This window comes from Rattus norvegicus, chromosome 10 (assembly GCF_021556685.1).
Source record: "Rattus norvegicus strain SHRSP/BbbUtx chromosome 10, alternate assembly SHRSP_T2T, whole genome shotgun sequence".
Classification (NCBI taxonomy): domain Eukaryota; kingdom Metazoa; phylum Chordata; class Mammalia; order Rodentia; family Muridae; genus Rattus; species Rattus norvegicus.
Window position 1 is genome coordinate 96,361,706 of NC_141543.1, and position 20,232 is coordinate 96,381,937.

Here is a 20,232-nt window from a genome sequence, read left to right on the forward strand (position 1 = left end):
CACTGTGTAGATGTACCACATTTTCTGTATCCATTCCTTTGTTGAAGGGCATCTGGGTTCTTTCCAGCTTCTGGCTATTATAAATAAGGCTGCTATGAACATTGTGGAGCATGTGTCTTTGTGATATGTTGGAGCATCTTTTGGGTATATGCCCAAGAGAGGTATAGCTGGGTCCTCAGGTAGTTCAATGTCCAATTTTCTGAGAACCTCCAGACTGATTTCCAGAATGGTTGTACCAGTCTGCAATCCCACCAACAATGGAGGAGTGTTCCTCTTTCTCCACATCCTCGCCAGCATCTGCTGTCACCTGAGTTTTTGATCTTAGCCATTCTCACTGGTGTGAGGTGAAATCTCAGGGTTGTTTTGATTTGCATTTCCCTTATGACTAAAGATGTTGAACATTTCTTTAGGTGTTTAAGCAGGGTCTTAATACATCTGAGGCTTCCCTCTAACTTGCTGTGTAGCCAAGGCTGGCCTCTAACTTGCTGTGTAGCTGAGGTGAGCCTTGAATGGTTGACACTTGCCTCTACCCCTCAAGTGCGTTGGCATGTGCCTGGAGTCCAAACTAATATGTTATGTGGGAAATGTTTTCAGCATACTATTTTATCTTGCCCCTCATCACCCAACTAACAGTGACTTAAAGTCACCAGATAATTAACACTGTTATCACCTGTTAATTAAAGTTATCATGTGTTTCCATTAACTCCACCCAATTGTTTTATTCTTTCATAGCCCATACACATATACCTCAAGTGGTAGTTACTGTCAGATTTGGGAAGGGGAGTTATTTTCTCTGGGTACCTCTGGCTGTCCTGGAACTTTCATTGTAGACCAGGCTGGCCGCAAACTCAGAGATCTGCTTGTCTCTGCCCCTGCCCCTGCCCCTGCCCCTGCCCCTGCCCCTGCCCCTGCCCCTGCCCCTGCCCCCTGCTTCTACCCCTGCCCCTGCCCCCTGCTTCTCCCCTGCCCCTGCCCTTGCCTCTACCTCTGATGAGATTAAAGACACACACTGCCACCACCCAGCAACTATCTTTTAATTTTAGGGACAATAGGCTACCAGAAAAGGAGGGACATGTGAATAAATTCCTTGTGAAAGCGACACTCTCGGGCAAAGGATAATAGTAGCTAACTGCTTTTGCCAAATGTTTATACCTCAGCATTGCTTCTGTTGGCTATGGGAGAGTACCATGATTCTAGTAAGATCAAATCATGAAGGCTGAGGATTATAAATTGAAGACCAGCATGGCTACATAGTGAGGCACTACCAAAATAATCTCTTTAAGGAGAAGAGAACCAAAGCTTACCTAAGCATCTTTCCATCCCCACATGTGCTGGTTTTAAGTGTTAGGTGCTCAGGATGCTTCAGCTCTTATACTTAACATATGTTAGATAATTAAAATACATCCTAGCTCAACACAGTAGCAGACACCAGGATTCTCAACAAACCAGAGGCTGGGGCAGAAGGATCATGAGTCTGCAGCAATCTAGGCTATACGTAGCAAGTGCTCTCTCTTGCCCTCCCTCCCTCCTTTATATCTAAGTTATATATTTAATATAACATACAAGTGTTTAGAGACATTCTTGTTCTGAGCTCATATTCCTGTTGCAGGGGATGGTAAGATCAACTTCTCAGATTTTATAGATGTGCTGACAGATAAGAAACTCTTCCTCAAAGCTGTGGGTGAGTAGATATCACTTACAAGACACTTAGAAGATAGATGAAGTCAGTTAGAGAGGTTGGGCAGCCCTTCACACTGCACAGAAAACACTACAAAATATCAAACAAAGAGTATCACACTTGCAGCTTAAATATGTCAAGCAGTCCCTGCCAGTAGCTTTCCTTTCTTTAAAATTTATTTTTATCTTCTGTGTATGGGTATCTTGCCTTGTATGTCTGTGTCAGATCACCTAGAACTAGAATTGCAGGTGGTTGTTAGTATACATGGGTACTGGGAATCAAACCCAGGTCCTCTGGAAAAGTAATCACGCTCTTAACGACTCTATAGCCCCTTGTCTTCCTTTTATTATAGTGTTTTGGTTCTTAGACAAGCACATGTACTACTTCCAAAAGCATTCCTTTTACCAAAAAAAAGAAAAAGAAAAGAAGGAAGAAAGAAGAAAGAAAGAAAGAAAGAAAGAAAGAAAGAAAGAAAGAAAGAAAGAAAGAAAGAAAGAAAAGAAAAGAAGGAAAAACTTTTTCTAGCACTTAGAATATGTACTGTTTCCATGCAATGCTGAAGCCTCTGCCTTTGGTGAGAGCCTGGGAGGTTGGAGAGCATGCTCTCACCTTTGTGCTTAATGCTATGCATCCTGAAATTGTCACCAGTTTCTGAACTTAACAGGCTGCCTTGGAAAAATCTAACCACTATTCCTATCATATTCTCTAGGATTCCAGATCCCAAACCCCATGTGTAACTTTGGAAACATACCTATTCTTAAAGTACAGACTGTCCCTAAGACAGAAAAAATGGTGCTAACAAACACAGTAATTTCTGGGAGCCTCCTAGCCTGGAACAGGTTGAACTGAGACACAGAGTAGGACTCTGGTGTGGCTCTCTAACTACCGAATGCTGATAACTTCTAAAAAGTCCTGAATGCTTTCTTGCTACTTCTGAGTGTTAAAAAACTGCTGGCTTAGGTGATTAACACCTGTATCTTAACAGCAAGGGGCGTGAAGGTTAGGGGGAAGGTATAAGAAAAGCAGCCTTTGTTCTATCTCCACAGGAAATGCGTGGCTCTTAACTTAAAGCCTGCTACTTGAAGTCTCAAGAAGAAAAAGGGACACTTTGAAAAGTGAACTTGGTGTTTATTTCTAAGTTGTAAAAAGTTTTCAACGAAAGCTCTCTAAGAAAAACAAGAAAGCAGAATGATCCTAAGTAGGACAAAGAGTGCTAAAGAGGGGGGTAAGAAGACTAATGCTAAGAAAGGCAGGGCAGAAGGGGGGGGGAGAGAGAGAGAGAGAGAGAGAGAGAGAGAGAGAGAGAGAGAGAGAGAGAGAGATCCTCTTCTCTTGTCCTCAGCACTACACATCTTTCAGAATGCATGATCACATGGTAAGAAGTTCATTACAAGTTTACACATAAATTCAAATCATAAATCAAATAAGAAGTGGGACAGAGAGTGTTTACATGCATATCCATTAGGAGTAATTATCTGGATAAACATTCATCACCTGTCTCAGCTCCACAGGTTCATAGAGAGTTGAAAACTATAACTAAAGTGAAGTTTTGTATAGATAAACCCAGTCAACATTTTATCTTCTGTCATAGCACCTGTAATAAATCGTAGTTCACTTTACCTTTAGTTAAGGTTTTACCACCTTTAGGAATATGCTCTGAATAGTAGAAGCAATTAACTGGTGACAGAGACTGCCAGAGTTCTCATTGCAGTTTTGACCATCAGAAAGGACCTAATGGCATTTCTACTATAAAAGAGCTTAACAATCACTGATATAATTTTAGGAATTCTTATAGGATCATCATAAAGAGGAATCATCTATTTGTCTATAGCATCACTACAAGACAGGACATCTCTGTAGTTGCAAAGATCTGCTCAAAAGGGCAGGCTAATACCTACTGACTGTTATATATTTAATGATAACAGGAAAAGCATATTAATAGTAGGAATCTTTCTTAAAATGATTTTTCATAGGCCTTGTCTATTGGAACAAATCTGTCCTGGATTTTCTTTTTTTTTAATCCAAGGCAGACTCATCTCAGGAAGATCACCTGCTAGTCCTATGATGGCTCTTGACAAGTAATGAGAGTTCTCTGCAAAGTAGACATATTTATTAATCCCCCTTCATAGCACATGACAATTGTCTTTAACATACTGTACATGCAGTTGTTAAAAGAACTGCTGTATTTACTTAGTCATTGAACTATAATTATTTTGTTTACTTCATAATCAAAATTACCTTTCTACCAAATAGAACAGATTTGTAATGTTTTGGCATATTTCTAGTCCCTGGTTTAATATACAGAAAATTGCATAATTATAAATTATAAATTTTATAATTTTATGATATAAATTCTCAGTGAAATTTTAATAGAATGCTTGCTCAGAAGACATTTTGAAACCTCTCTTTTCTGTTTCCTCTATAGTTCCAGAAAAGAGAATATGCTTAGATTTAGCTAACAATCCAGGGATCTTATTGTTTGAAATCCTATCAAAGTTTGTAGAGATTTCAGCCCTGCACAGAAAGGATATAATAGAGTTAGTAAGGTAAGTGCAACGGAGTGGGTGGGAGCACCTTCCCAGAGGCCACATCACCAACATCCTAGGCACAGAGCTCAATGCAAAACAGAAGGCTGCATGCTACAATACTCTCACCTGGCTCTGAAACTGTAAGACCAATGTCACACTCTCCTGAGGCTCTGTTGTGGGCATAGGACATCCAAAAAACTTTAGCCGTCCCTAACCCAAGACAGAGCTGCTGGTGCACAGGCTAGCCCTTTCTTTACTTCTCAGTTTCTTCACCTAAGGGGAACAAAGCAGAAGAACACAGATAATGAGTATTGCTCTCATCCTGTGAAAATAAAATAAATAATATTATCTAATATACTCCTCACTGAAGGGTTGCATGCTGTCACCTGCATTTTACAAACAAAACATCTGGAAAGCAAATCCAACACTTGACCAAGAGTTGAGTGCTGCTGTTAGCACAGTGGCCAGTGCTCTCTTCCTCCTGCACTGCTCTCACTCCTACTAAGTTAACAGGACACCTTAGCTAATGTCGCTAGGTTCGTTGAAATTGGATTGTGGTTATTTATTTGCTTACCTTAGGAGGTGGTTCTTTACCTGCTGAATAATTTCCAAAACCTGGGAAATAAAGACCCAAGATCCAGGAAGCTGTTAAGATCCTTACTAGATTTAGTTGGGGGGCGGGCGGAATCTTCTCCAAGGCATACTGGTGTCAAACCATCAAACTACAAGATACCAGACATGGTAGTGAATGCTTTTAGCCCAAGGCTCAGAAGACAAAGGCAGGTGGATCTCTGTGAGTTCAAGGACAGCCTGGCCTACATAGCAAGTTCCAAGACAGCCAAAGCAACACAGTGAGATCCTGTCTCAAAAATGAATAGATAGATGGATAGAGAGATGGATGGATGATGGATAGATAGATATGTACAAAAAACTTTTAAAAATCAAGTTTTAAAAAAATCAAGTTATGTATTAAGAAATCCCTATTACAGTAGCAGCAGATTTCCCTACAGAAATTTTACAAGCCAAAACAGAATGGAATGATTTGTTGAAAGAGAATACTCACCCACCAGAAATTCTATCCCTAGAAAAGCTGTCCTTCAGAAGTTAAAGAGAAAGAAAGGCTTTCTGAGAGAACCACTGAAGGAATACATGTCACCAAGCCTAACAACTGTGTTCAATCCCTGGTACCCACATGGCAGAAGGAGTTAATTCCTACAAACTTTCCTCTGACCTACATACACAGTGTGCCAGTGCACATGTGCACACATTCCTGCATATGCACACACACACTAAACTACAGTCAATTAATAAATATAACAATGTCAAAAATTATAAAAAGAAACCGAGACAGCCATGTAAGTTATAAAGGAATTAGTTTAACAAGAAGAAATAGCAGCTGGGACTGCAGGTCAGCATCCAGTGTACTTGGCTGGCCGGCATTCACGAAGCCCTGAGTTCAGTCCCCCACACTGGAAACACTGCTCACAAGCTTTCCGAAACAAGCATGAAAGAGAGGCAATAATTCTGGCTGGGTAGCCGAGTGGTAGGATGCCTCCCTAACATGCACAAAGGCCAGCATGCGATCCCAAAGCAAACCAAACCTTTGAAAGATATGGATGAATATACCTTTCTAGGCAGGCACAGTATCCCATGCTGTGATCTCAACACTCCAGAGTTTGATGCAGAAGGGACACCATGAGTTCAAGGACAGCCTAGGCCACAAAGTGAGACCCTGTCTCAAAACAGAAAATTGCATTTTCAAACCCAACACATTTTCTTCAGTGCTGTAGCCACTAGTAAAGGGCTCTTGGAAATGATCCCTCACCAGGACCTAGGTAAGCAACCCTAACAATACATATTGAGTTCTCAAGCCTGAAAGAAAGAGAGAGGAGGAAGGTAAGGATGAGGGGAGGGAAGTGGGAGAGGAGAGAAAGAATACAAAAGAAGATGAGAGGAAGGGAATGAAAATACAGAAGGAAGACCTGACAGAAGAGGGATAAAGAGGGAGGAGAGAAGGGTTCTGGGAAGACAGAGAAACAGGAAAGGGTAACAGAGTGAGTATAATAAAAATACATCTAATGTATGAAGTTGTCATAATGAAAACTATCATTATATATGATCAACATATGCTGATGAAACTTTTCAAATAGGTTCAGAATAAACTTAATCAGCATTTATTAACTTGCAGTTTCGTTTTCTTCTGTTTGTCCTAAATAGTTCTTTATATCTGTTTCTGAATTCCTCGTATTCTCTTTTTAAGCTATTTCCGGAAAAAGTTCCAGGAAAGCAACTCAGAAATACTGTGGAGTCCGTACGGGAGAAGGGCCTTTAAGACAGACATATGCTCTCCTCCTCGCTCAAGCACTGCTGCCTTTGCCAACTCTGCCAGGATCTCAATAATGAAAGAACGGGATTTGTATAAGTTTCTTGAAGCGCTCAAACGTAAGAGCCATTTTTCCCTCTCTTCTGTTACGGACTGACTTCAGGAGTAAACACCGGGGGCCAAGAGCAGGGCTAAGGAACTGCTCTCTGTCACACAAATACCGTTTGGAAGCAGAGCCCACTGACTGAGCCCTCAGACATGGGGGGTGGGGGGGCGGGGGAGGAGGGGAGGAGGGGAGGGCGGGGGGAGCAGGAGGGAGGGGGGAGCGGAGTGGGAGCAGGGGGTAGCAGGGGAGGAGGGGGGGCGGGGGGAAGTGGGGAGCGGGAGGGGGGCGGTATGAGAGAACCTTAGGCTCAGATGCGCCTCACTGCTTGTAATCTTTACAGAATTTTTAATGTCGTTTCCTGATTTCATCTTTTGCAGGGTGTAACCTCCGTACAGATAGCCCATACTCAAAAATACCTGTGTTTCCATTGTTTCCTGACGTGGATGGGGTGGTGTTGGGAAAGCCATTCAAAGACACACAGAAACTAGAAATGCTAAGGAAAAGGGAGCCTCTGTCTTTTTTTGAGGACTATTTTTTCAATAAAAGAGATTGGAAAACACAGGTAAGATTGAATCCTGTTGTAATAGAGAATTTAAATACTTCCATTTGTAAGAACCCAACTCAACGAGACTAAAAGCCCGTCTTCATCACAAACACTGGGCAGGGTGAGGGGGGGGGCTGTAGTTGTTTTTTTCGAGGCGTTCATTTGGGTTTGGATTGGGAGTTTTAGAAGACAAGGTCTCACGACGTAGCCCGGACTGACCTCTTGCTCTGTGGCCAACAAGGACTTTGAACTTAGGTATAACGATTTTAACAAAATAGTTCGATTTACTGAAAATAGCAAACCTAGGTTTGGGGTTGGCACGGGGACTCTAAAAAACGACAGGTAACCGAACATGGGGGTTCATTCCTGCAATTCCAACACTGAGGACACTGAAGCAGAGAGATAGCGAAGAGTTCAAGGTTGGCCTGGGCCACATGGTGAGTTTCAGGCCTGTTTGAGCTACAGAATGGCATCCTGTCTTTAAAAAGCAAAACCAGGGCTGGAGAGATGGCTCAGCGGTTAAGAGCACTGACTGCTCTTCCAGAGGTCCTGAGTTCAATTCCCAGCAACCACATGGTGGCTCACAACCATCTGTAATGGGATCTGATGCCTTCTCCTGGTGTGTCTGAAGACAGCTACAGTGTACTTATATATAATAAATGAATAAAATAAATAAAAAGCAAAACCAGAAACACAAAACACTAAAAGTTTCCATCAAGCAGAAGCTACAGTTTTCACTCTGTCAGCCAGATACCATGAGGATGGAAGGTCCACATCACTGGAGAGTGCTCTGATGGAGGGCCCATCCTGTCTCCCCTAGAGCCTCACCTGTGATCTCAGCTATGTCTTCTCCCCCTGCATCATGTTCTGTTAACTCTAGTCTCTCTGCCTGCACACACTTTACTCCATTGAATGATAAAGTCTCAGGATGTCCAGGTATTGCTTATGCGCCCACGTATTCTGAGAAGTTCTGACCTTTGCCTCAAGTTTGTTGTAAGCCTCCCAGTGTGAGCACCACAACTGAAACTTACCTGGAACAGAGCCTGGTGTCCAGGCATGGCATCCACTCCTGTAATCGCAGCAGTGAGAGGCAGGAGAACTGCCATGAGTTCAAGGCCAACCTAAACTATACAACATGTTCCAGACCAACTAGGTTCCACAAAAAGATCCTGCCTCAGAAGACAAACAAGTTCAAAGACAACTTTCCAGGTAGTGGCAAAGCACGCTTTTAATCCCAGCACTCAAGAGGCAATGGCAGGCTGATGTCTGTGAGTTCAAAGCCAGCCTGGTCTACAGAGCGAATTCAGGACAGCCAGAGCTACTCAGAGAAATCCTGTCTCAAGAAAGCAAACAAAAAGAAGGAAGAGAACTAACATCATTCCTCTGGCTTCTTCATGAGTGCCATGCAGACACACAGACACCCAGACATGCACACAATATCAATCAATGTCATTTTAAAACAAAATTTAAAAACACCCCACAGCAAACTAAATATAAAGACTTCAGGGGAGACGTTTGACCTTGGAAATCAGAGGAAAATGATGGGCTGAAGGATGGGGAAAATCACAAGATGGGGAGAAGGGTTAAGAGAAGTCATACTAGACAGCTTTAGAGATCAGCAGCTGACAGTCTGAAGTCTGGCCTCCCAGCAGCCACTTGGAGTGGTAACGGAGAATGAATGCCAAGTAGATGAGGCAGTCCGTACGTCCAAAGAAAGTGAGCGGTATCTGTGCCCAGCTTCCCTTAGCATTGTTCAACAGCCCAGCAGCAGGAAGTGCAGACACTGTTTCCTGTGGGAAGTCTGGAAGTAGCAGAGGTTACTTCTGTACAGGGCACCTTCCTCTAGCAGCAGCTTGGAGTTGGGATGGAGCTCCTCTCTGCCCTCCTTCTGCACTCCGCGCACAAACCGTCTGGTCAGCGTTTGTTTTACAAGCAGACTTCATTATTATTAATTCAGTGGATTTACTGAATGCCTGTTCGCACATATACCGTGCTAGCTGATCCAGTTCCAACTGGCAAATCGTTTGCCGACAACCTTGTAAATGATACACAGATCTTCTCAAAAAAACAAATCCCGTTTTTTGTGTTTGTGAAACAGTGTCTCACTGTAGCCCCGGGCTGGCCTTGAACTCACATCCCTTTTCTTGCTGCAGAGCCCCAAGAGCTGGCATTAGAAGCATGCACCCTTATGGCCAACTTCACACTAACTCCACTCCATTAGAATGTCCTTCCATAACTGATGTCTAAAGTTAGCGTGCAAAGTAATGAGCTTCACTGTGACATTTTACACACGTGCATAACTGTGATTTGTTACATAATTCAAACTAAAATTCATCACTCATTTGTTTTGTTTTGTTTTTTTTAATGTGCAAAAAGGCCATGAACGTGAAACCTCTCAAGTCTGCCTCAGGTTATTCAGATGACATCTTAGCCATTGACCAGCTATTCAAGAAGAAGCAACATTGGACTGTGTCTGATGCAGTCGCTCTCAAACAGCATGTGAGTGATCGCCGTCAGACACCTCGCCCAGACTGCACTGTCAAAAGTATTTTCTATGGAACGACTCTGCCTCCAAAATCAAACAAAAGCATCCACTCTAGGGAGACAAGATGAGCTGTGTCATGTCCAGAACTCATGGGAGATAGCATCACCTGAGGGATTCAAGGAGGAGGGGGAAGACCCAGGGCTGCAGGGATGGAAGGTGTTTGTAAAACGTAAGGAAGTGGTAGCATCGAGAGCATGATTAGCATCAGATGCTGAAGGGAGGTGGTATGGAGTAAGTGCATCCTAGTCCCAGTGAATGGGGTTGTCAAGAAGTTAGACTACAAAAGCAGACAGGGAGTGCAGAGTCGGGGTCGGGGTTAAAAGTGTGCGTTGTGGAGCCTCTCCAATGTCTGTGTGTACAAGCGTGTGAGCATCGCACACAAGTGCTAGAGGTCAGCCTCAGCTGTGATACTCCTGCTGTGATTTCTTGGGCAGCAATCATCAGGCTTTCGATGCTTCTACCCCCAGCTTTCTCCCCCCCCCAACCCCTGCTAGTCTTCTCATAGCACAAGTGCAGACACACTTGAGTGTGTGCCCATGAGTAATAAGATTAGGAGACATCACAGAGAGAAAAGCACAGCTCCTACTCTATGAAAGCTTGGGGTGAGGACACAGTCGTGGAGGAGGACGTGGACAGTAGCAAGGCACCGGGGTATGTGGGAGTCAAGAACACAAAGCAGCAGGCAGTGACTCACGTGTTGGCACATAAGCATGCGGCCAATGGAGGCTGCCTGTGGCCAGAGACCTCCAGCACCAGCACCAGGCTGAGAACATCATTCCTTCAGTCTCCCTAGAACTCAGCCATAGAAGAATGGCAGGGACCTCTGTGTCATGTGAAGCGAGCTAGGGCGAGCACATGGGTGACTTCAGCCTCTGCTTAGCTATAGCCACCTACACACCGAGAAGTAATTTGTCCCAGCCCAGACCTCTTTCCTGTACACTGCCCTCTCTCACTCACCGCCTGGATGCTACCTCTCATCTCCTTCAATCTGCCTCTACCCTGAGGATGCCGTATCTCAGCGGCTATCACCATTTACTCAGTCACAAAAGCTAATCCAACTCATTTCGGGATGCTTCCCAGGTCTGGTGCCCGTAGTTCTGCAGCTTTTCCCCGTCAGCCATTTGCCTGCCACTCAGCTGGTTATCTAACATGAAGATGAAAACATGCCATGGTCCTGTTTAAAGATAAACTTGGGCGGAAGACTTAGCTCCCTGGTAGCACTCTGGGCTAGCGTGGACAAGGCCCCTTGCTAACAGGGATTACCCTGTTGTAGATTGCCCTTTTATTTTTAATTAGACAGAAAGGGTGAAGTGTAGGTTGATGTCATTATGCGGGTAAAGGCAGGTACAGGACAGAACAAGGCCTGTGATTGGACAAGAAGGAAGGATGGGAAGGAGAAAAAGTTTTAGAGAGACAGAGGAGGCTGGAGCGAGGAGGAGGCAGCTGAGACAACATGGTGGTGGATGTTAAGATTTGCCTCTGCATATATTACAGGTTGTTATGACTATTCTTTTTTTTTTTTTTTGGTTCTTTTTTTTCGGAGCTGGGGACCGATCCCAGGGCCTTGAGCTTCCAAGGCAAGCGCTCTGCCACTGAGCCAAATCCCCAACCCCCCCTTTTTTTTTTTATTAACTTGAGTATTTCTTGTATACATTTCGAGTGTTATTCCCTTTCCCGGTTTCCGGGCAAACATCCCGCTCCGCCCTCCCCTTCCTTATGGGTGCTCCCCTCCCCATCCTCCCCCCCATTGCTGCCCTCCCCCCAACAATCTAGTTCACTGGGGGTTCAGTCTTAGCAGGACCCAGGGCTTCCCCTTCCACTGGTGCTCTTACTAGGATATTCATTGCTACCTATGAGGTCAGAGTCCAGGGTCAGTCCATGTATAGTCTTTAGGTAGTGGCTTAGTCCCTGGAAGCTCTGGTTGCTTGGCATTGTTGTACATATGGGGTCTCGAGCCCCTTCAAGCTCTTCTAGTTCTTTCTCTGATTCCTTCAACGGGGGTCCTATTCTCAGTTCAATGGTTTGCTGCTGGCATTCGCCTCTGTGTTTGCTATATTCTGGCTGTGTCTCTCAGGAGCGATCTACATCCGGCTCCTGTCAGCCTGCACTTCTTTTGCTTCATCCATCTTGTCTAATTGGATGGCTGTATATGTATGGGCCACATGTGGGGCAGGCTCTGAATGGGTGTTCCTTCTGTGTCTGTTTTAATCTTTGCCTCTCTATTCCCTGCCAAGGATATTCTTGTTCCCCTTTTAAAGAACGACTGAAGCATTCACATTTTGATCATCCGTCTTGCGTTTCATTTGTTCTAGGCATCTAGGGTAATTCAAGAATTTGGGCTAATAGCCACTTATCAATGAGTGCATACCATGTGTGTTTTTTCTGTGATTGGGTTACCTCATTCAGGATGATATTTTCCAGTTCCAACCATTTGCCTACGAATTTCATAAAGTCGTTGTTTTTGATAGCTGAGTAATATTCCACTGTATAGATGTACCACATTTTCTGTATCCATTCCTCTGTTGAAGGGCATCTGGGTTCTTTCCAGCTTCTGGCTATTATAAATAAGGCTGCGATGAACATAGTGGAGCACGTGTCTTTTTTATATGTTGGGGCATCATTTAGGTATATGCCCAAGAGAGGTATAGCTGGGTCCTCAGGTAGTTCAATGTCCAATTTTCTGAGGAACCTCCAGACTGATTTCCAGAGTGGTTGTACCAGTCTGCAATCCCACCAACAATGGAGGAGTGTTCCTCTTTCTCCGCATCCTCGCCAGCATCTGCTGTCACCTGAGTTTTTGATCTTAGCCATTCTCACTGGTGTGAGGTGAAATCTCAGGGTTGTTTTGATTTGCATTTCCCTTATGACTAAAGATGTTGAACATTTCTTTTTTTTTTTTTTTTGGTTCTTTTTTTTGGAGCTGGGGACCGAACCCAGGGCCTTGTGCTTCCTAGGTAAGCGTTCTACCACTGAGCTAAATCCCCAGCCCCTGAACATTTCTTTAGGTGTTTCTCAGCCATTCGGCATTCCTCAGCTGTGAATTCTTTGTTTAGCTCTGAACCCCATTTTTTAATAGGGTTATTTGTCTCCCTGCGGTCTAACTTCTTGAGTTCTTTGTATATTTTGGATATAAGGCCTCTATCTGTTGTAGGATTGATAAAGATCTTTTCCCAATCTGTTGGTTGCCGTTTTGTCCTAACCACAGTGTCCTTTGCCTTACAGAAGCTTTGCAGTTTTATGAGATCCCATTTGTCGATTCTTGATCTTAGAGCATAAGCCATTGGTGTTTTGTTCAGGAAATTTTTTCCAGTGCCCATGTGTTCCAGATGCTGCCCTAGTTTTTCTTCTATTAGTTTGAGTGTATCTGGTTTGATGTGGAGGTCCTTGATCCACTTGGACTTAAGCTTTGTACAGGGTGATAAGCATGGATCGATCTGCATTCTTCTACATGTTGCCCTCCAGTTGAACCAGCACCATTTGCTGAAAATGCTATCTTTTTTCCATTTGATGGTTTTGGCTCCTTTGTCAAAAATCAAGTGCCCATAGGTGTGTGGGCTCATTTCTGGGTCTTCAATTCTGTTCCATTGGTCTATCTGTCTGTCTCTGTACCAATACCGTGCAGTTTTTATCACTATTGCTCTGTAATACTGCTTGAGTTCAGGGATAGTGATTCCCCCTGAAGTCCTTTTATTGTTGAGGATAGTTTTAGCTATCCTGGGTTTTTTGTTATTCCAGATGAATTTGCAAATTGTTCTGTCTAACTCTTTGAAGAATTGGATTGGTATTTTGATGGGGGTTGCATTGAATCGGTAGATCGCTTTTGGTAAAATGGCCATTTTTACTATATTGATTCTGCCAATCCATGAGCATGGGAGATCTTTCCATCTTCTAAGGTCTTCTTCAATTTCTTTCTTCAGTGTCTTGAAGTTCTTATTGTACAGATCTTTTACTTGCTTGGTTAAAGTCACACCGAGGTACTTTATATTATTTGGGTCTATTATGAAGGGTGTCGTTTCCCTAATTTCTATCTCGGCTTGTTTCTCTTTTGTGTAGAGGAAGGCTACTGATTTATTTGAGTTAATTTTATACCCAGCCACTTTGCTGAAGTTGTTTATCAGCTTTAGTAGTTCTCTGGTGGAACTTTTGGGATCACTTAAATATACTATCATATCATCTGCAAATAGTGATATTTTGACTTCTTCTTTTCCGATCTGTATCCCCTTGACCTCCTTTTGTTGTCTGATTGCTCTGGCTAGAACTTCAAGAACTATATTGAATAAGTAGGGAGAGAGTGGGCAGCCTTGTCTAGTCCCTGATTTTAGTGGGATTGCTTCAAGTTTCTCTCCATTTAGTTTAATGTTAGCAACTGGTTTGCTGTATATGGCTTGTACTATGTTTAGGTATGGGCCTTGAATTCCTATTCTTTCCAGGACTTTTATCTTGAAGGGGTGTTGAATTTTGTCAAATGCTTTCTCAGCATCTAATGAAATGATCATGTGGTTTTGTTCTTTCAGTTTGTTTATATAATGGATCACGTTGATGGTTTTCCGTATATTAAACCATCCCTGCATGCCTGGGATGAAGCCTACTTGTTCATGGTGGATGATTGTTTTGATGTGCTCTTGGATTCGGTTTGCCAGAATTTTATTGAGTGTTCTTGTGTCGATATTCATAAGGGAAATTGGTCTGAAGTTCTCTTTCTTTGTTGGGTCTTTGTGTGGTTTAGGTATAAGAGTAATTGTGGCTTCGTAGAAGGAATTCGGTAGTGCTCCATCTGTTTCAATTTTGTGGAATAGTTTGGATAGTATTGGTATGAGGTCTTCTATGAAGGTCTGATAGAATTCTGCACTAAACCCGTCTGGACCTGGGCTCTTTTTGGTTGGGAGACCTTTAATGACTGCTTCTATTTCCTTAGGAGTTATGGGGTTGTTTAGCTGGTTTATCTGTTCCTGATTTAACTTCGGTACCTGGTATCTGTCTAGGAAATTGTCCATTTCCTGCAGATTTTCAAGTTTTGTTGAATATAGGCTTTTATAGTAAGATCTCATGATTTTTTGAATTTCCTCTGAATCTGTAGTTATGTCTCCCTTTTCATTTCTGATTTTGTTAATTTGGACACACTCTCTGTGTCCTCTCGTTAGTCTGGCTAAGGGTTTATCTATCTTGTTGATTTTCTCAAAGAACCAACTTTTGGTTCTGTTGATTCTTTCTATGGTCCTTTTTGTTTCTACTTGGTTGATTTCAGCTCTGAGTTTGATTATTTCCTGCCTCCTACTCCTCCTGGGTGTATTTGCTTCTTTTTGTTCTAGAGCTTTTAGGTGTGCTGTCAAGCTGCTGACATATGCTCTTTCCTGTTTCTTTCTGCAGGCACTCAGCGCTATGAGTTTTCCTCTTAGCACAGCTTTCATTGTGTCCCATAAGTTTGGGTATGTTGTACCTTCATTTTCATTAAATTCTAAAGTCTTTAATTTCTTTCTTTATTTCTTCCTTGACCAGGTTATCATTGAGTAGAGCATTGTTCAATTTCCACGTATATGTGGGCAATCTTCCCTTATTGTTATTGAAGACCAGTTTTAGGCCGTGGTGGTCCGATAGCATGCATGGGATTATTTCTATCTTTCTGTACCTGTTGAGGCCCATTTTTTGACCAATTATATGGTCAATTTTGGAGAAAGTACCATGAGGAGCTGAGAAGAAGGTATATCCTTTTGCTTTAGGATAGAATGTTCTATAAATATCTGTTAAGTCCATTTGGCTCATGACTTCTCTTAGTCTGTCTACATCTCTGTTTAATTTCTGTTTCCATGATCTGTCCATTGATGAGAGTGGGGTGTTGAAATCTCCTACTATTATTGTGTGAGGTGCAATGTGTGTTTTGAGCTTTAGTAAGGTTTCTTTTATGTATGTAGGTGCCCTTGTATTTGGGGCATAGATATTTAGGATTGAGAGTTCATCTTGGTGGATTTTTCCTTTGATGAATATGCAGTTTCCTTCCTTATCTTTTTTGATGAATTTTAGTGAAAATTGATTTTATTTGATATTAGAATGGCTACTCCAGCTTGCTTCTTCTGACCATTTGCTTGGAAAGTTGTTTTCCAGCCTTTCACTCTGAGGTAGTGTCTGTCTTTGTCTCTGAGGTGTGTTTCCTGTAGGCAGCAGAATGCAGGGTCCTCGTTGCATATCCAGTTTGTTAATCTATGTCTTTTTATTGGGGAGTTGAGGCCATTGATGTTGAGAGATATTAAGGAATAGTGATTATTGCTTCCTGTTATATTCATATTTGGATATGAGGTTATGTTTGTGTGCTTTTCTTCTCTTTGTTTTGTTGCCAAGACGATTAGTTTCTTGCTTCTTCTAGGGTATAGCTTGCCTCCTTATGTTGGGCTTTACCATTTATTATCCTTTGTAGTGCTGGATTTGTAGAAAGATATTGTGTAAATTTGGTTTTGTCATGGAATATCTTGGTTTCTCCATCTATGTTAATTGAGAGTTTTGCAGGATACAGTAACCTGGGCTGGCATTTGTGTACTCTTAGGGTCTGTATGACATCTGTCCAGGATCTTCTGGCTTTCATAGTTTCTGGCGAAAAGTCTGGTGTGATTCTGATAGGTCTGCCTTTATGTTACTTGACCTTTTTCCCTTGCTGCTTTTAATATTCTTTCTTTATTTTGTGCATTTGGTGTTTTGACTATTATGTGACGGGAGGTGTTTCTTTTCTGGTCCAATCTATTTGGAGTTCTGTAGGCTTCTTCTATGCCTATGGGTATCTCTTTTTTTGGGTTAGGGAAGTTTTCTTCTATGATTTTGTTGAAGATATTTACTGGTCCTTTGAGCTGGGAGTCTTCACTCTCTTCTATACCTATTATCCTTAGGTTTGATCTTCTCATTGAGTCCTGGATTTCCTGTATGTTTTGGACCAGTAGCTTTTTCCGCTTTACATTATCTTTGACAGTTGAGTCAATGATTTCTATGGAATCTTCTGCTCCTGAGACTCTCTCTTCCATCTCTTGTATTCTGTTGGTGAAGCTCGTATCTACAGCTCCTTGTCTCTTCTTTTGGTTTTCTATATCCAGGGTTGTTTCCATGTGTTCTTTCTTGATTGCTTCTATTTCCATTTTTAATTCCTTCAGTTGTTTGATTGTGTTTTCCTGGAATTCTTTCAGGGATTTTTGTGACTCCTCTGTATGGGCTTCTACTTGTTTATTTATGATTTCCTGGAATTCTTTCAGGGATTTTTGCGATTCCTCTCTGTAGGCTTCTACTTGTTCTCTAAGGGAGTTCTTCATGTCTTTCTTGAAGTCCTCCAGCATCATGATCAAATATGATTTTGAAACTAGATCTTGCTTTTCTGGTGTGTTTAGATATTCCGTGTTTGCTTTGATGGAAGAATTGGGCTCCGATGATGCCATGTAGTCTTGGTTTCTGTTGCTTGGGTTCCTGTGCTTGCCTCTTGCCATCAGATTATCTGTAGTGTTACTTTGTTCTGCTATTTCTGACAGTGGCTAGACTGTCCTATAAGCCTGTGTGTCAGGAGTGCTGTAGACCTGTTTTCCTGTTTTCTTTCAGCCAGTTATGGGGACAGAGTGTTCTGCTTTCGGGCGTGTAGTTTTTCCTATCTACAGGTCTTCAGCTGTTCCTGTGGACCTGTGTCTGGAGTTCACCAGGCAGCTCACTTGCAGCAGAAAAGTTGGTCTTACCTGTGGTCCCGAGGCTCAAATTTGCTCGTGGGGTGTTTTCCTCTAGCGTCAGAGATGTGTGCAGAGTGCTGTCTCTTCTGGTTTCCCAGGCGTGTCTGCCTCTCTGAAGGTTTAGCTCTCCCTCCCATGGGATTTGGGTGCAGAGAACTGTTTATCCGGTAGCTCTCTTCAGGTTATGGCAGTGTCTCAGGCGCAGCGGTCTTGCTGCTCTTGGGCCCTCCTCTACGGGAACCCAGAGGCCATATACAGTTTCCTCTTGGGCCGGGGATGTGGGCAGGGGTGGGCAGTGTTGGTGGTCTCTTCTGCTCTGCAGCCTCAGGAGTGCCCACCTGACCAGGCGGTGAGGTCTCTCTCCCACGGGGTTTGGGAGCAGAGAGCTGCTGTGGGCCGGGATCCAAGGGTTTGGGACTCCCGGTAAACAGTGCCCGGTCCTAGAGAAATTTTGCCTCTGTGTGTCCTGAGTTCACCAGGCAGGTCTCTTGCAGCAGAAAAGTTGGTCTTACCTGTGGTCCTGAGGCTCAAGTTTGCTCGTGGGGTGCTGCCTAGGAGCTCTCCGCGGTGGCAGCAACCAGGAAGATCTGCGCTGCCCTTTCCAGGAGCTTCCGTGCACCAGGGTTCCAGATGGCGTTTAGTGTTTTCCTCTGGCGTCAGAGATGTGTGCAGAGTCCTGTCTCTTCTGGTTTCCCAGGCGTGTCTGCCTCTCTGAAGGTTTAGCTCTCCCTCCCACGGGATTTGGGTGCAGAGAACTTTTTATCTGGTAGCTCTCTTCAGGTTCTGTTATGACTATTCTTAAGGGATGTATAGTTATAGGATTTTGTGTTGTCTAGATGGGCAAGCTATATCTTATCAATTGGTTGTAAGTTTATTGAGTGGGCGTATTGTGGATTGAGAATTTAGCATAAAAATTGATTATTGGGTTACAGTTTGTTGAGTCTTGATTTTACCAGGGAGTTGGGAGTTTACACTTTAACTACCAGGGGCTGGTTGCTGGTGTGTGGGCAGAGTCCGTGGCAGGGGCCACAATAGGCCAGCTGCTGCTGGACTTCTCGAGCCCTGATTTTACCGGGTAGCTGGAACCAGAGAGTTTGAGGCTAGCAGAGAGCCGCCGGGAGAGATACTAATCTGAGATAAGTTAGCGCTAGTTCCAATGGCCCGCTGGAGCCAGAACTAGCGAGAGACCACCAGGGTATGCATGGGAACTGGTTCCGCCGGTTTTTATTTTTACTGCAACAAATCCCCAGTTCTGGGGGCTAGGAAAGGGTTCAGTAAACACTTCCAAGCAGCACTGCAGTGACAGAAGCAGGAGGACTACGCATCGGAGAGCAAGCAGCCTGGGTTACTGAGGCTTCCAGTTCTCTACTGGCAGAGTTTTCTACTGAAGGATCTCTCTCTTGCCCTCTAGAACCCAGTTCCCACAGCATGCTGTTTGTGATGGGCTCTCCTCCACCACATGGAATCTGCTAACTTCAGAGTTACTCCAACATCACTTCTCCTCCCCTCATTTTAACCCCAACATTCCAGCAACACCAAGATGCTCCTGCCTTGTCCAAATGTTTATTTTCTTGATCCTTAGCTTTAAATCCTTAAAGATTTGCTCAGCTCAGAATCTTCTTAGCCCACACTGCTTCCTCTCTTGGTCCATTATGATTTATCTTGTCTCTACTCACAGTTTTATGAGTTTAGTCGGTTTATGAGTTTTATGAGTATTTTATCTCACCACGCAGGAGGCAGAAGCAGGAGGATCTCTATAAGTTCTAGACCAGCCAGAGCTATAGAGGGAGACCTCGTCTAAAAATTACATTTATTTATTTGTTTGTTTCATTTTGTTTGAGGTCATACTCTGTAGCTCCGGCTGTCCTGGAACTCACTCTGTGAACCAGGCTGACCTCAAACTCAGAGACCCACCCACCTCTGCCTCCCAAGGTCTGGGATTAGAGGTCTGCCCCACCATACCCAGCTTTCAAGTGATACATTGTGATTTCCTAGCTCCCACGCAGGCCCAAGGGTAGTCTTGTGTGATTTTCACATGTGTAACTGTACGCCCACCAGTAATTGTGGTTCATCGATGAAAGGTTATGAGGTAACTACAGTAAGTTAACGCCTGCCCTCTTGCTGCAGGTAAAGAGAGCCACAGATACTTATCACTTAGGAATTGCCCTTGACCACCGGAAAGAAATGCTGAACCTCTGGAAGAAGATCCGAGGGGATCTGGTTGGGCTGGAAAGCAACAATGAGTCCTTTTACAATACCTTCTCTACCTACACCTGGTCGTGGAACGTGTGCCAGGAGCTGCTCTCCGCTAAGGACTTGCGGTTGCACGACGCTAACATGAACAAAACCTCCCCCTCCAACTCGGGGTTATCTTCCCCATCTGACCTCAGTGAGTCTGACCCGGAGACGGGAAGGAAAAGGAAACGGAAAAGTTCCAGAGGCTTTCGGCAATGAAAAGCCTACATTTTTCTAAACAACTCTCCGAAAACTGCTTTCCAGTGTAATCAAAATTATGGCTTCTTGCTTTTATTTACTACATTCTTAGCAGGTGGAAATATTGACATCTTTTGGATACGACCAGTAAAAAAAAAACCTTTAAATCATAGGATGTTTTCTCTTTCTGTGGCTTCGTTTTCTCCTGTTACTACAGCCAGACATCCTCCGCTACTCCCATTTGGCTTAAGACAACCAAGATACCAGCAGAGAGCAGGAAAGTTGGCCTGGGTTCCCAAGCGCCCTCTAGGCAGTAAGCATCTTAGTTTGGGTTAACTCTAAATGAGTGGGGTCTTTTTTGACACCAGATTCAGAGGGTGGCAGCTG

The 20,232-nt window shown here is 43.5% G+C and overlaps 1 protein-coding gene across 2 annotated transcripts in view; it reads left to right on the forward strand.

Moving 5' to 3' along the window:
* The window catches only part of Efcab3 (EF-hand calcium binding domain 3), a 506,364-nt gene extending 486,347 nt beyond the window's left edge, over window positions 1-20,017 (forward strand). The window contains exons 182-187 of one of the 2 annotated variants that reach the window (XM_087572380.1): window positions 1,610-1,681; window positions 4,104-4,224; window positions 6,467-6,648; window positions 7,013-7,197; window positions 9,556-9,678; window positions 19,540-20,017. In XM_087572380.1, the coding sequence (XP_087428506.1) occupies window positions 1,610-1,681; window positions 4,104-4,224; window positions 6,467-6,648; window positions 7,013-7,197; window positions 9,556-9,678; window positions 19,540-19,866 (1,010 nt within the window). In that variant the 3' untranslated portion in view covers window positions 19,867-20,017. 2 annotated transcript variants of the gene reach the window in all.
* Window positions 20,018-20,232: the final 215 nt, after the last annotated feature.